The 13018-nt window shown below is 37.6% G+C and overlaps 1 protein-coding gene and 1 non-coding gene across 5 annotated transcripts in view; both read left to right on the top strand.

Moving 5' to 3' along the window:
- The window catches only part of CCDC171 (coiled-coil domain containing 171), a 292691-nt gene that overhangs the window by 82053 nt on the left and 197620 nt on the right, over positions 1–13018 (top strand). For all 4 annotated transcript variants that reach the window (XM_044265626.1, XM_044265625.1, XM_044265624.1 and 1 more), the window contains one exon: positions 7750–7888. In XM_044265626.1, coding sequence (XP_044121561.1) covers positions 7750–7888 — 139 coding nt within the window. The remainder of the gene's footprint in view (positions 1–7749; positions 7889–13018) is intronic.
- On the top strand, positions 1377–1483 carry LOC122917855. The gene has a single exon (XR_006386483.1). It is a non-coding gene; the product is annotated as a U6 spliceosomal RNA (small nuclear RNA).

Raw genomic sequence — 13018 nt, 5'->3', positions numbered from 1 at the left:
GTAACCTGGGGGTGGATGGTGTGATCTGAGGATTGCCTGAGATGCATGGGGAGAGAAGGTTTCTCCTTCTTGGAGCACATCTTAAAGAGGTGACATTGCCTCTCTGGGAATCAAGGTGCCAGCAGGTGCCATTTTCTCCCCTGCCCCTCAGCATAAGTGCAGAGACACCTGCTGAGGGCCGCTAACCTGGACACTGGCTCTTTAGTGTGTATTCCCTGCTTCTGTGCTCTGGTGTGACTGTTCTTCTGGGTCAGACCTGCATCAGTCCCGGCACTAATGACCCTCCCCCAGAAGACCAGTGCAGATCCCTGCCACACCAGGTCCTTAAAGTATGGAATTTTAAAACTCAGCCAGCTTGGCAGTGATAGAGCCCACAATGCATTGCACTGCTCCAGGTGGTCAAGCAACCTGGACACAGACAGTGTGAAGGCAGTGACCTAAGGAATAGCTGGGACTTGTGAGGGAAGATTGTTCAGTCTTCTGGGAGGGCTTCCCAGCAGCAAGCAGGAATTCCCCTCTCCAGGGACAAAGGAGCTGGCTGGCACCATTGCCCTCCCCTGCCCCTCACAGGAAATACCACAGCACCAACACTGGTTGCCTAACCTGCTCACACCAAGCCCCATACCTTGTGCTCCACTGGTACTGCTTTTCTCAGGCAAGTGTGCCAAAGAATCAGTGCAGTGGGCCCCTCCCCCCAAAGACCAACACAAACCCCTTCATGTACCATGTCTACTGACTATACAGTTCCACAAAGCTTCAGTTCTAGTGGGAATAGTATCAGCTTTCTTAACAAGCAGACCAGAGCACTGCTAGTTAAAACACTCCATACCCTAGCCAGGGTCCAAACACTCCCCACTGCAGGCAAGGAGAAACTCTGCAGACCACTGACCTGAAGGATAGAGCAAAGAAAACAAGCAGCAGAGTGCATGCAATATACACTAGAGCTACTTCCTGAAGTACCAGGCTCTGGACATTAAATGACCTTTCTTAATTAGGCCATTACTCTCAGGAGAAGGAAACATAACAGGTTTTACTAACACACAGAAAAAGACAGTGACCTAGACAAAATGCCAAAATGGAGGATTTCATCCCAAAAGAAAGAACAAGATAAGATCATGGCCAGGAATCTAATCGAAACAGATCTAAGTAACATGCCTAATCCTGAATTTAAAGCAACAACCATAAGGATAATAAGCTGGGCTTGAGAAAAGCATAGAAGACATCAGGGAGACCCTTACTGCAGAGGCAAAAGAGCTAAAAACAAATCAGGTCAAATAAAAAATGTGATAACCAAGATTTGAAACAAACTGGGTGTAATTACCTCAAGGATGGGAGAAGCAGAAGAAGGAATAAGTGATATAGAAGATAGAATTCCTGTGCTTGCTTTGGCAGCACATATACTAAAATTGGAATGATACAGAGAAGACTAGCAAGGCCCCTGCACAAGGATGACATACAAATTCAAGGAGCGTTTCATATTTTTAGGGAGGGGTGGGTGATGGACATTGGGGTGGGTATATGCTATGGTGAGCGCTGTGAATTGTGTAAGACTGATGAATCACAGACCTGTGCCCCTGAAACAATACATTTTATGTCAAAAAAACAAAAAGATAGAATTCCCTCAGAAGATGGAAAATAATGAAGCTGAACAAAAAAGGGAAAGAAAAGTCTTGGATCATAAAACTAGACTTAGAGAATTTGGTGACTCCAGAAAGTGTAATAACATGCATATAATAGGAGTCCCCCCAAAAAAAGAAGAGCTAGAAAAGGGGGCAGAAGGTTTGTTTGAGGAAATTATAGCTAAAAACTTCTCTAATCTGGGGAAGGAAGAAGACATTCAAATCAGGAGGCACCAAGAACTCCCATCAAAATCAACAAAAGCAGGCCAACATCAAGACATAGTGTAGTTAAATTTGCAAAATACAGAAATTAAAAAATCCCAAAGCATCAAGACAAAAGAAGTCCCTAACTTACAAGGGAAGACTAATAAATTTAGGAGCAGATCATTCCACAGAAACTTGGCAAGCTAGAAGAGAGTGGCATGATATAGTCAACATTCTGAATGGGAAAAATCTTGCAGCCAAGAATACTCTATCCAGCAAGGCTGTCATTCAGAATAGAAGGAAGGATAAAGAGCTTCCCAGACAAAAACTAAAAGGAGCTTGTGACCACTAAACCAGCCCTGCAAGAAATAGTAAAGAGGACTCTTTGAGTGGGAAAGAAAAACCAGAAGCACAAAGACTAGAAAAGAAGAGAGAAAATCTCCAGAAGCAGTGGCAAAATAAGTAATAAAGTGGCGCTAAATTCATATGTATTAATAATTACTCTGAATGTAAATGGACTAGATGCTCCAATCAAAAGACATAGGGTATCAGAATGGATTAAAAAATGACCTATCTATATGTTGCCTACAATAGACTCATTTTATATTTATTTTTTATTTTTAAAAGATTTTATTTTTAAGTAATCTCTACACTCCACATAGGCTCAAATTTACAGTTCTGATATCAAGAGCTGCATGCCAATTGAGTCAGCCAGATGCCCCAAGAGACTCGTTTTAAATCTAAAGACATCTGCAGATCGGAAGTGAGGGGATGAAAAAACATTTACCATGGAAAAGCACATCAAAAGAAGGCCAGAGGATCCATACTTATATTGGACAAACTAGATTTTATTTATTTATTTTAATTAAAAGATTTTTTATAAAAAGATTATTTATTTTAGGTATGAGTGGGAGGAACTGAGGGAGAGGGAGAGAGTATCCCAAGCAGACTTCAGCTGAGCTCAGAGCCTGATGTGGGGCTTTATCCCAAGACCCTGAGATCACGACCTGAGCTGAAACCAAGAGTCAGATGCTCAACCAACTGCACCACCCAGGCACCTCCAGACAAACCAGATTTTAAACCAAAGACTGTAACAAGAGATAAAGAAGGGAATTACATCATAAGTGGTCTGTCCAACAGGAAGATCTAACAATTGTGGGTATTTATGCTCCCAACTTGGGAGCACCCAAATATATAAAACGATAACAAACATAAAGGAGTTCATAATAATATAATAATAATAGTAGAAGACTTACACCCCACTTGCATCAATGGACAGATCATCTAAATAGAAAATCAACAGGGGAAAAATGGCTTTGAATTACACACTAGATCAGATGATCTAAACAGTTACATTCATTCAGAACATATCATCCTAAAGCAGCAGAATACACATTCTTTTTAAGTGCACATGGGACATTTTCCAGACTAGATCACATACTAGGTCACATATCAGGTCTCATCAAGTACAAAAAGATTGAGATCATATCATTCGTATTTTCTAACCACAATGCTATGAAACTTGAAGTGTTCCACAAGAAAAAAATCTGGAAAGACCATAAACAGATGGAGGTTAAAGAACATCCTACTAAAGAATGAATGTTTCAACCAAGAAATTAAAGAAGAAATAAAAAAAATACATGGAAGCAAATGAAAATGAAAACACAATGGTCCAAATCCTGTGGGATGCAGCAAAAGCGGTCCTAAGAAAGAAGTATATAGCAATACAGGGCGACTTCAAGAAGCAATAAAGATCTCAAATAAGCAACCTAAACTTATACTTAAAGAAACTAGAAAAAGAACAACAAATAAAGCCTAAGGCCAGCAAAAGAAGGGAAATAATAAAGATTAGGGCAGAAATAAATGATATAGAAACAAACAAACAAAAACCCCCCAGTAGAACAGATCAATGAAACTGGGAGCTGTTTCTTTGAAAAAATTAATAAAATTAATAAATCCCCTCACAGGCTTATCCAGAAGAAAAGAGAAAATACCCAAATAAATAAAAGCATAAATGAGAGAGGAGAAATAACCAACACCACAGAAATACAATTATAAGAGAATATTATGAAAAATTATATGTCAACAAATTGGACAATTTGGAAGAAATGGATCAGTTCCTAGAAACATACAAACTACCAAAATTGAAACAGGGAGGAATAGAAAAATTGAATAGACTGATAACCAACAAGGAAATTGAATCAGTAATCAAAAATCTTCCAACAAACAAAAATCCAAGGCCAGATGACTTCACAGGGGAATTCTACCAAACGTTGAAAGAAGACTTAATGCCTATTCTTCCCAAACTATTCCAAAAAATAGGAAGGGAAGGAGAATTTTCAAACTGATTCTATGAGATCAGCATTACCCTGGTTCTAAAACCACTTAAAGACCCCATTAGAAAAGAGAACTACAGGCCAATATCCCTGATGAACATGGATATAAAAATTCTCAAGGAAATACTAGCAAATCAAATCCAAAGTACATTAGAAGAATCATTCACTACAATCAAGTGTGATTTTTATTCCTGTGTTGTAAGGGTGGTTCAATATTTGCAAATCAACCAACATGATAGATCACATTAATAAAAGAAAGGATAAGAACTATATGATCCTCTCAATAGATGCAGAAAAAGCATTTGACAAAGTATAGCATCCATTCTTGATAAAAGCCCTCAACAAAGTAGGGATAGAGGAGACATACCTCAACGTAATAAAGACCATTAACGAAAAAACCCACCACTAATATCATTTTCAATGGGGAGAAGCTGAGAGCCTTTCCTGTATAGTCAGGAACAAGATAGAGATGTGCATTCTCACCACTGTTGTTTGATGTAGTACTGGAAGTCCTAATCTCAGCCATCTGACAACAAAAAGAAATAAAAGTCATCCAAATTGGCAAAGTCTAATATTCACTATTTGCAGATAACATGATACTTTATGTAGAAAACCTGAAAGACTCCACCAAAAAATTGCTAGAAGTGATACACAAATTCAGTAAAATCTCAGGATATAAAATCAACATATAGAAACCTGTTGCATTTCTATACTCCAGTAATGAAGCGGCAGAAAGAAAAATCAAGGAATCGATCCCATTTACAATTACACCAAAACCCATAAGATACCTAGGAATAAACCTAGCGAACTCTGAAAAGCTATAAAACACTTATGACAAAACTAAAGATGACACAAAGAAATGGAAAAACATTCCATTTCTTATGGATTGAAAGAACTCATTTCCAACTGGGAAAGATCTCAATTCCAATCTCATGGATTGAAAGAACAAATATTGTTGGAAGTGTCTGTCCTGCCCAAAGCAATGTATACATTTAATGCAATCCCTAGGGCATGTATTTCATGGAGCACTGAGTGTGGTATATAAACAATGAATCTTGGAACACTGAGAAAACTAAATAAAAAAATATACCATCGCATTTTTCACTGAGCTAGAACAAACAATCCTGAAATTTGTATGGAATCGCAAAAGACCCCAAATAGTCAAAGCAGTCTTGAAAAAGAAAGGCAGAACTGGGGACATCACAATTCTGGACTTGAAGTTACATTACAAAGCTATAGGGATCAAGATAGTATTGTACTGGCCCCCAAACAGACATAGATCAATGGAACAGAATAGAAAACCCAGAAATGGATCCACAACTATATAAGGTCAATTAATCTTCAACGAATCAGGAAAGAATATCCAATAGAAAAAAGACAGTCACTTCAACAGATGTTGTTGGGAAAACTGGACAGCAACATGCGAAAGAATGAAATTGGAACACTTTCTTATGCCATACACAAAAACAAATTCAAAATGGATGAAAGACTTAAATGTGAGAGAGGAAACCATCAAATCCTAGGGGAGAACATAGGCAGTAACCTCTTGGACATCATCCTTAGCAACTTCTTTTTCTGTTTTTTAAAATGATATATTTATTTATTTAAGAGAGAGAGAGAAAGTAAGAGAGCACAGTGGGAGGGGCAGAGGGACAGGGAAAGAGAATCTCAAGCAGACAGTGCTGAGCATGGAGCCCGATGTGGGGCTCGATCTTACAACCCTGAGATCACGACCTGAGCTGAAACCAAGAATCAGATGCCCAACCGACTGTGCCACCCAGGTGCCCCAGTCTATAGCAACTTCTTACTAGATATATCTCCTGAAGCAAGGAAACAAAAACAAAAGTAAACTCTTGAGACTTCATTAAAATAAAAAGTTTCTTCATAATGAAGGAAACAATCAGCAAAACTAAAAGTTAGCAACCTATGGAATGGAAGAAGACATTTGCAAATGATATATCTGATAAAGGGTTAGTATTCAGAATCTATAAGGAACTTATAAAACTCAACACACCCAAAAAACAAATAATCCAATTAAAAATGGGCAGAAGACATGAATACAGAATTTTTCCAAAGAAGACATACAGATGACCAAAAGACACATGAAAGTATATTCAACATCACTCATCATCAAGAAAATACAAATCAAAATTCCAGTGAGATACCACCTCACACCTGTCAGAATGGCTAAAATTAACAACATAGGAAACAACAGATGTTGGTGAGGATGAGGAGAAAAGGGAACCTTCTTGGACTGTCGGTGGGAATACAAGCTGGTGCAGTCACTCTGGAAAGCAGTATGGAGATTTCCCAGAAAGTTAAAAATATGATCCAACAATTGCACTACAGGTATTTACCCAAGGGTACAAAAATACAGATTCAAAGGGGTGCATTTACCGTAATGTTTATAGCAGCATTATCAACAATAATCAAATTATAGAAAGAACCCAAATGTCCATCAACTGATAGATAAAGAAGAGGTGGTATATACAATGGACTATTGCTCAGCCATTAAAAAGAATGAAATCTTGCCATTTGCAATGACGTGGCTAGAGCTAGAGATTATCATTCTAAGTGAAATATGTCAGAGAAAGATAAATACCATACAATTTCATTCATATGTGGAATTTAAGAAACAAAACAGATGAACATAAGGGTAAAAAGAGAGAAAGACAAACCATAAGAGACTCAACTATAGAGAACAAACTGAGGGTTCCTGGAGGGGAGGTGGGTGGGGGATGGGTTAAATGGGGGATGGACATTAAGGAAGCCATTAAGGAAGCACTGAGTGTTGTATGGAAGTAATGAATCACTAAATTCTATACCTGAAACTAATATTACACTGTATGTTAACTAACTGGAATTTAAATAAAAACTTAAAAAAGAACAAAAAGTAAAGAATTTCATATGTTTTCACAGTGAATCTGGATGATTTTTGATGATTCTTTCTTTTGGATTTTCATTTTCCATCATATTCCATTTGCATGGACATCCAGGAATAAAACACTTGTTCCTTTTCTAATGTTATAGTTTAATTTGAAAATTGTTTGATAGAACTGTTTTCTGTCTTGAGGCAGGTTCTGAGCTAATTGAACTGTGGCAGGTGGGTTTTGTTCATCAAAAATAATGGTGAGGGGCACCTGGGTGGCTCAGTGGATTAAAGCCTCTGCCTTCCGCTCAGGTCATGATCTCAGGATCCTGTGATCGAGCCCCTCATCGGGCTCTCTGCTCAGCAGGGAGCCTGCTTCCTTTCCTCTCTCTGCCTGCCTCTCTGCCTACTTGTGATCTCTGTCAAATGAATAAGTAAAATCTTAAAAAAAAAAAATGGTGAGACCAAATCAACACTAACCAAATCGATTTTTTTAATAACCTTGGGCTTAGTAAAATATCTGCTAATGAAAGGGGTGAGGTATTATTCCATTAAAGTCTTTCATTTAAGAATATGCAACCCTTTTTGTTGGAAAAAAATGAGAGGTGGCCTTTGGCACAAAAACTTGATAGATAATACATCTGTCAGTCATGTTAAACTGTATAATAGGACTTGATAAAACCATATTTGAAAACTCTGCTCTGACACTTTAACTTTTCAGATTAGAAAGAGAGTATGTCTCCAAAAACAAGAAACTAAATGAAGAGATCGAGGAACATAAGAAAGTAATTATAGACCTTTCAAAGAGACTCCAGTATAATGAAAAAAGTTGCAGTGAATTACAGGAAGAACTTGTAATGGTAAGGATAAAAAAGAAAACCCTATGGCAATTACTTTATTGGGTCAAATTTGATGTTTAACAGGTTTTTTTCCCCTCACTACATGCCATGAGATAATGGCACGAAAGTAATTTTAGTGCCATTGATATAAAATTTCAAAACCAGAGATGCTGATTACAACACAGATGTATGTAATAAAACCTCTATCCTTTAGAAAAAGTGGGAAAATTAATTGAATTAGTAAAAACTGAATTATAGACTATTTTAGAATTTATTCAGGGCCTGCCCTTCTTCCTTCCTTCCTTCCTTCCTTGGTGCATTGTTACCTAGGTGAGAGGGGGATCAGGATTTATAATCAATAGAGCTAATGATTTCAAAGACTCCTCTTTATAGTCATTTCATACCCTATCATTTTGTTCCCATTCCCCAATAATCCAGCTTTCACACCATCACCACATTTGTCTTCCTGAGATATTGATCTGATCTTGTCATCCTCACTTTATTAAAAAACCATCAATGTCTCCTTGTTGTTTTCAGAATGAAGTTCAACTTTTTGCCATATAATCTAAGGCCCCTTTCTTTGTGGCTCCGTGTTAACTCTTCCAGCTTCTTCTCTGTCCCTTGCTTCTTCTCTAACTCTCTTGCTTCAGCACCTTAGGGTGCTCTTGGCTTCCTAAACACATTGTATATTTTTATATCTTCTTGCTTTTGTTCAGGCTGTTCACTTTTTTTTTTTTTTTTTTTTTTTTTACACCTGTATTGTCTGAACTTCTTTTCTTTTGTTTCATTAGTAAACTCCTATGCTGTAATGCCCTGGTCTGACAGCTTGCAATCTGTGAAGCCTTCCATGATTTCCTCTTTCCCCATCTCCCATCCTCCTACTCAGAAATTTGCCTTTTCTCAACATTGTGTTTCTTTCTTTAAAAATCTTTTTGGGTGCGCCTGGCAGCTCAGTGGGTTGGGCCTCTGCCTTCGGCTTGGGTCATAATCTCAGGGTTTTGGGATTGAGCCCCGAATTCGGCTCTCTGCTCGTCAGGGAGCCTGTTTCTCCCTCTTTCTCTCTGCCTGCCTCTCTGTCTACTTGTGATCTCTCTCTCTGTGAAATAAATAAATAAAGGCTTTTTAAAAATTAAAAAAAATTTTCTTTTGTTTATTTATTTGAGAGCAGAGAGAGAGAGAGAGTGAGCGACTGAGCACCACTGTGGGGGAAGGGCAAGGGAGAAGGAGAAGAAGACACCACGCTGAGCATGGAGCCTGATGTGGGGCTTGGTCCCAGGACCCTGAGATCATGACCTGAGCCTGAAGGCAGATGCTTAACTGATTGAACCACCCGGTTGCCCCAACTTTGTGTTTCTTTTGTACTTAGTTTAGCATCTTCATCATAGTTTAGCATAACACTCACCCAAATCTGACATGTGTTATCTCTCCGAAGAGAATGTGAATGCATTGAGGTTAACATAATTCATTTTACTTTACGGACAAAGATTCCACTGTAGCGCTTGCCTTCCTAAACGTTTGTTGGATGTGTGTCTCTGGTTGATGCAACACACCGTGGTTCTGCAGTTTACTGGGAATCCCAAGAGGGAGGGCTTAAAATCTAGAGTAATACCCTGTGCCTTCTTTGTCTTGTCCCTACATGAATCCCTTCTGCAGAGACTTACTTCATTTTCAACTCTTGGTGATAGTCTTTATTGAAGAAAATGAATATTTTTTTCTCCTTGTCAAAAAAGATGGGGACTCTGGCATATATTAAGAAGTGGTGGCCGGGGCGCCTGGGTGGCTCAGTGGGTTAAGCCACTGCATTCGGCTCAGGTCATGATCTCAGGGTCCTGGGATCGAGTCCCGCATCGGGCTCTCTGCTCGGCAGGGAGCCTGCTTCCCTCTCTCTCTCTCTGCCTGCCTCTCCATCTACTTGTGATTTCTCTCTGTCAAATAAATAAATAAAATCTTTAAAAAAAAAAAAAAAAAAAAAGAAGTGGTGGCCAAATCTGTGCTGCCCAGATGGACACATTGTGATGGGATAAAATTTAAACTCTATCACTTTCAGATGATTTAATGTTATTTGGGTCTTCATTCAACCCAAGATACTCGATGTGTTCTGATTCAGGGACTGATAGTATTCAGTGTTTGGTTACGTTTGTAGCTGGAGTACTTTGGATGTCAAGTTTAAGGACGTTTAGGGCTCTCTGTGTAACATACTTACTGCCTGTTCACTCTCATGTGCTATCCCAAATTTCACAGGCTATTCTACTTCTTGATTCCTGGCTCAGGACATGAATCAGTGGTGGAGAAAACCATGTTGGAGCCATTGAGCTGAATCATGGATTTGGTCTTCTTGCTTATAGACCCTGTATTCAGGAATTTGGAAAGTTAGCCAGAGTTACAACTAAGAGGGCAACGGTGGAGCCAGTCACCAATATAAATTGACAGATTTAACCCTAGTTTGGTCTTCTAGCTTTCCAGTGTCTAGATACAAATAAAAGAAGACTGGCTTAATTCACCATGGAGGGTACTAGTGCTTGGTGATGAAAAAATTTCATTTGATGCTAACAGGTTTTTCTTTTTCAACTTTTACGATTTGGCACATTGGTCTGAAATAAGGCAAGTTAACAGCTCATGGGCAACCTCTGTTGGCTTGTTTGGGCCTCGTTCTATGAAGCACCATTGTTCTGATCGTAGCGCAGAATATTGAAGACTTAATTGTTTCTGCAAAGCTTGATGGATTACTAGATGTTGTTGCAGATCTGAGAGCAATAGCTCCTTGCTGAAGAGCTGATGATTCAGGTTGCACCTGAGTGATCTACAGTTTATATGCTTCAACCTAACTTATTTTCCTATTTTTCATCTCTTAGACCCATAGCTTGAGGTCTTATTGTCTTCCATCTTTGTTTCTTCTGCTCCTCTTTCTTTTCCCCTTCCCTATAATGAGATTTCTAACTTGTTCTGTTTTCTGATTAGAGCTGTTGTTCTCTATCACTTTACCTGGCTGTAATATGAAATTTAAGAATTATTTAATGAAATTTTATTTGATGAAAATACTGTTATTTTACATAGTAAGTACAGTGTTTTTCTTTTTTTATAAAAAATTAATCTAGCACTTTTCCTAAATATATTTTTCTTACACATATTCCTTTATTTTTTTTTCCCCAATAGATTAGTGGCTTTGGGGTGGGAGGGAAAGTTTTTGAGAAATTTTCTCGAGTTATCTGTCAAATTAAAAATTTTAAACCATAAAAAATCAAGTTTTTCTAGTTTTGCACCCTCAAAGCTAGCTATTATTATCTTTGCTTTGAATTCATAATTGGTTTTGACTGAAGATGAAATGACTTGACGGGAAACTTTCACCTTTCGCTTTTGGAAATGAAACTTTGTTTTAAGTTGCCGTGTACCTCAGTATGTCTTTCCCATACTTACATTTCTTTTGAATATAATAGTTTCAGTATTTTATAGAATATCGATGGGAAGCATAAATTACCTACAGGTAATTTTTCTCTCCCTTTGAGGTAACAGCTTGTTTTCCAGTCTAGGTCATGTTCATGGTCATTATTCAAGTCTTAGTCTTTATTTTCTCTGTTGCATTGCAATAGAAAATTAAAGCCACTTTCCTCTCTAGGATTACTAGTGAGATCAAGGTGTTATTAATAATATGCAAAGACTTCAGGAAGTTTTGAGACTTAAAAATAGTAGGTGTATAACTTAGTATAACTAAGTGTGTAACTAAGCTTTTTAGAGCTGGAGGGGATGAGGATACATGAAATGTTAATAAACTAGTTGGAAAGTGATAGCTTCTCTGTTTCAGGAAATAGAATATAAATATAGAACATAATTTTGGGGGCAACTGGGTGGCTCAGTGAGTTAAAGCCTCTGCCCCCGGCTCAGGTCATGATCCCAGGGTCCTGGGATTGAGCCCCACATTGGGCTCTGTGCTCAGTGGGGAGCCTGCTTCCCCCTCTTTCTCTGCCTGCCTCTGCCTACTTGTGATCTCTGTATGTCAAATAAATAAATACAATCTTTAAAACAAATGTAGAACATAATTTTGGAAAGGTCCAAACTAAGTATGTTGAGTCCTTTGTTGGTATTTAAGAAATATAAACACAGATGACTTTATTTGTTATTTATTTATTTATTTTTTAAGATTTAATTTATTTATTAGAGAGCAAGAGAGAACGAGGGAGAGGGAGAAGCAGGGGCGCGATCCCATGAACCCTGAGTTCATGACTTGAGCCGAAGGCAGGCACTTAGCCAACTGAGCCACCCAGATGCCCCCGGATGACTTTAATTTTACTTTTATATTAATGAAATTCCTCTTATTCAGTGTATGGTTTTGAATGATATGATTGGTAACTGAATGGCATATTGTTATTATATTTAATGCCATAGAATTAATAGAATTTAAATATAGGACTTCTAAAGATCTAACAAAATTAGTTTTGTGTTCAGTGTTATACACTATCAAACTTGACTTTAAGAAGTTTTGATTAAAATTGAACTATTAATTTCACAATCTATGATTTTAATAAAGATTTAATCAACTACTAAATAAAACTGACTTTCTAATTTAAGTTGCTTGGTGATTATGCTTATTAAAGTCCATCAGAGTCTCAACATATCCAGTTGGGTCTTTTAGTCATTACTGTGAGTATTTATATTTGCTTCTCTTGAAGCAGGGGAGCTATCATTTTAAAATTGGTATTATTAGGATTTGCTTTGTGCTTTCTACAATGAAATTTTTTTAAGTCCATCATTTCTTGAGATTTGTTTTTCTGCCACTCAGTAATATTTAGTTACAGCTCTAGGAGAGACCATATATTGAAAAGGGAATTCTAGTTCTCATGAGGTTTTGTTCAAAGAATATTTTATTCTCTAAAGAACTTGTGATTGAAAATGGTCAAGTATATGCTTTTTCCCTATACTTTGGGGGTTTAACTGATTATATAATACAATGATTGCTAGCATTAGATAGGATTTTAGAAAGCACTTTGATTGCTATGCTTTGTGGTAAAGTTAATGTTTCTTGATAATATTTGTGCTTCAAATGATCTGTTAGGTTTACTTTAGAATGACATGTCTCTGATTTTGAAGGAGGTATTAAAAACTAATGTGTTAGTAAATATTCTTTTCTGATTTTTTACTAAAAAATAGCTAATTCCT

This window comes from Neovison vison, chromosome 9 (genome assembly GCF_020171115.1).
Source record: "Neovison vison isolate M4711 chromosome 9, ASM_NN_V1, whole genome shotgun sequence".
NCBI lineage: Eukaryota > Metazoa > Chordata > Mammalia > Carnivora > Mustelidae > Neogale > Neogale vison.
Note: the sequence above shows the minus strand (reverse complement) of the source record. Positions and strands in the feature narration are given on the sequence as shown.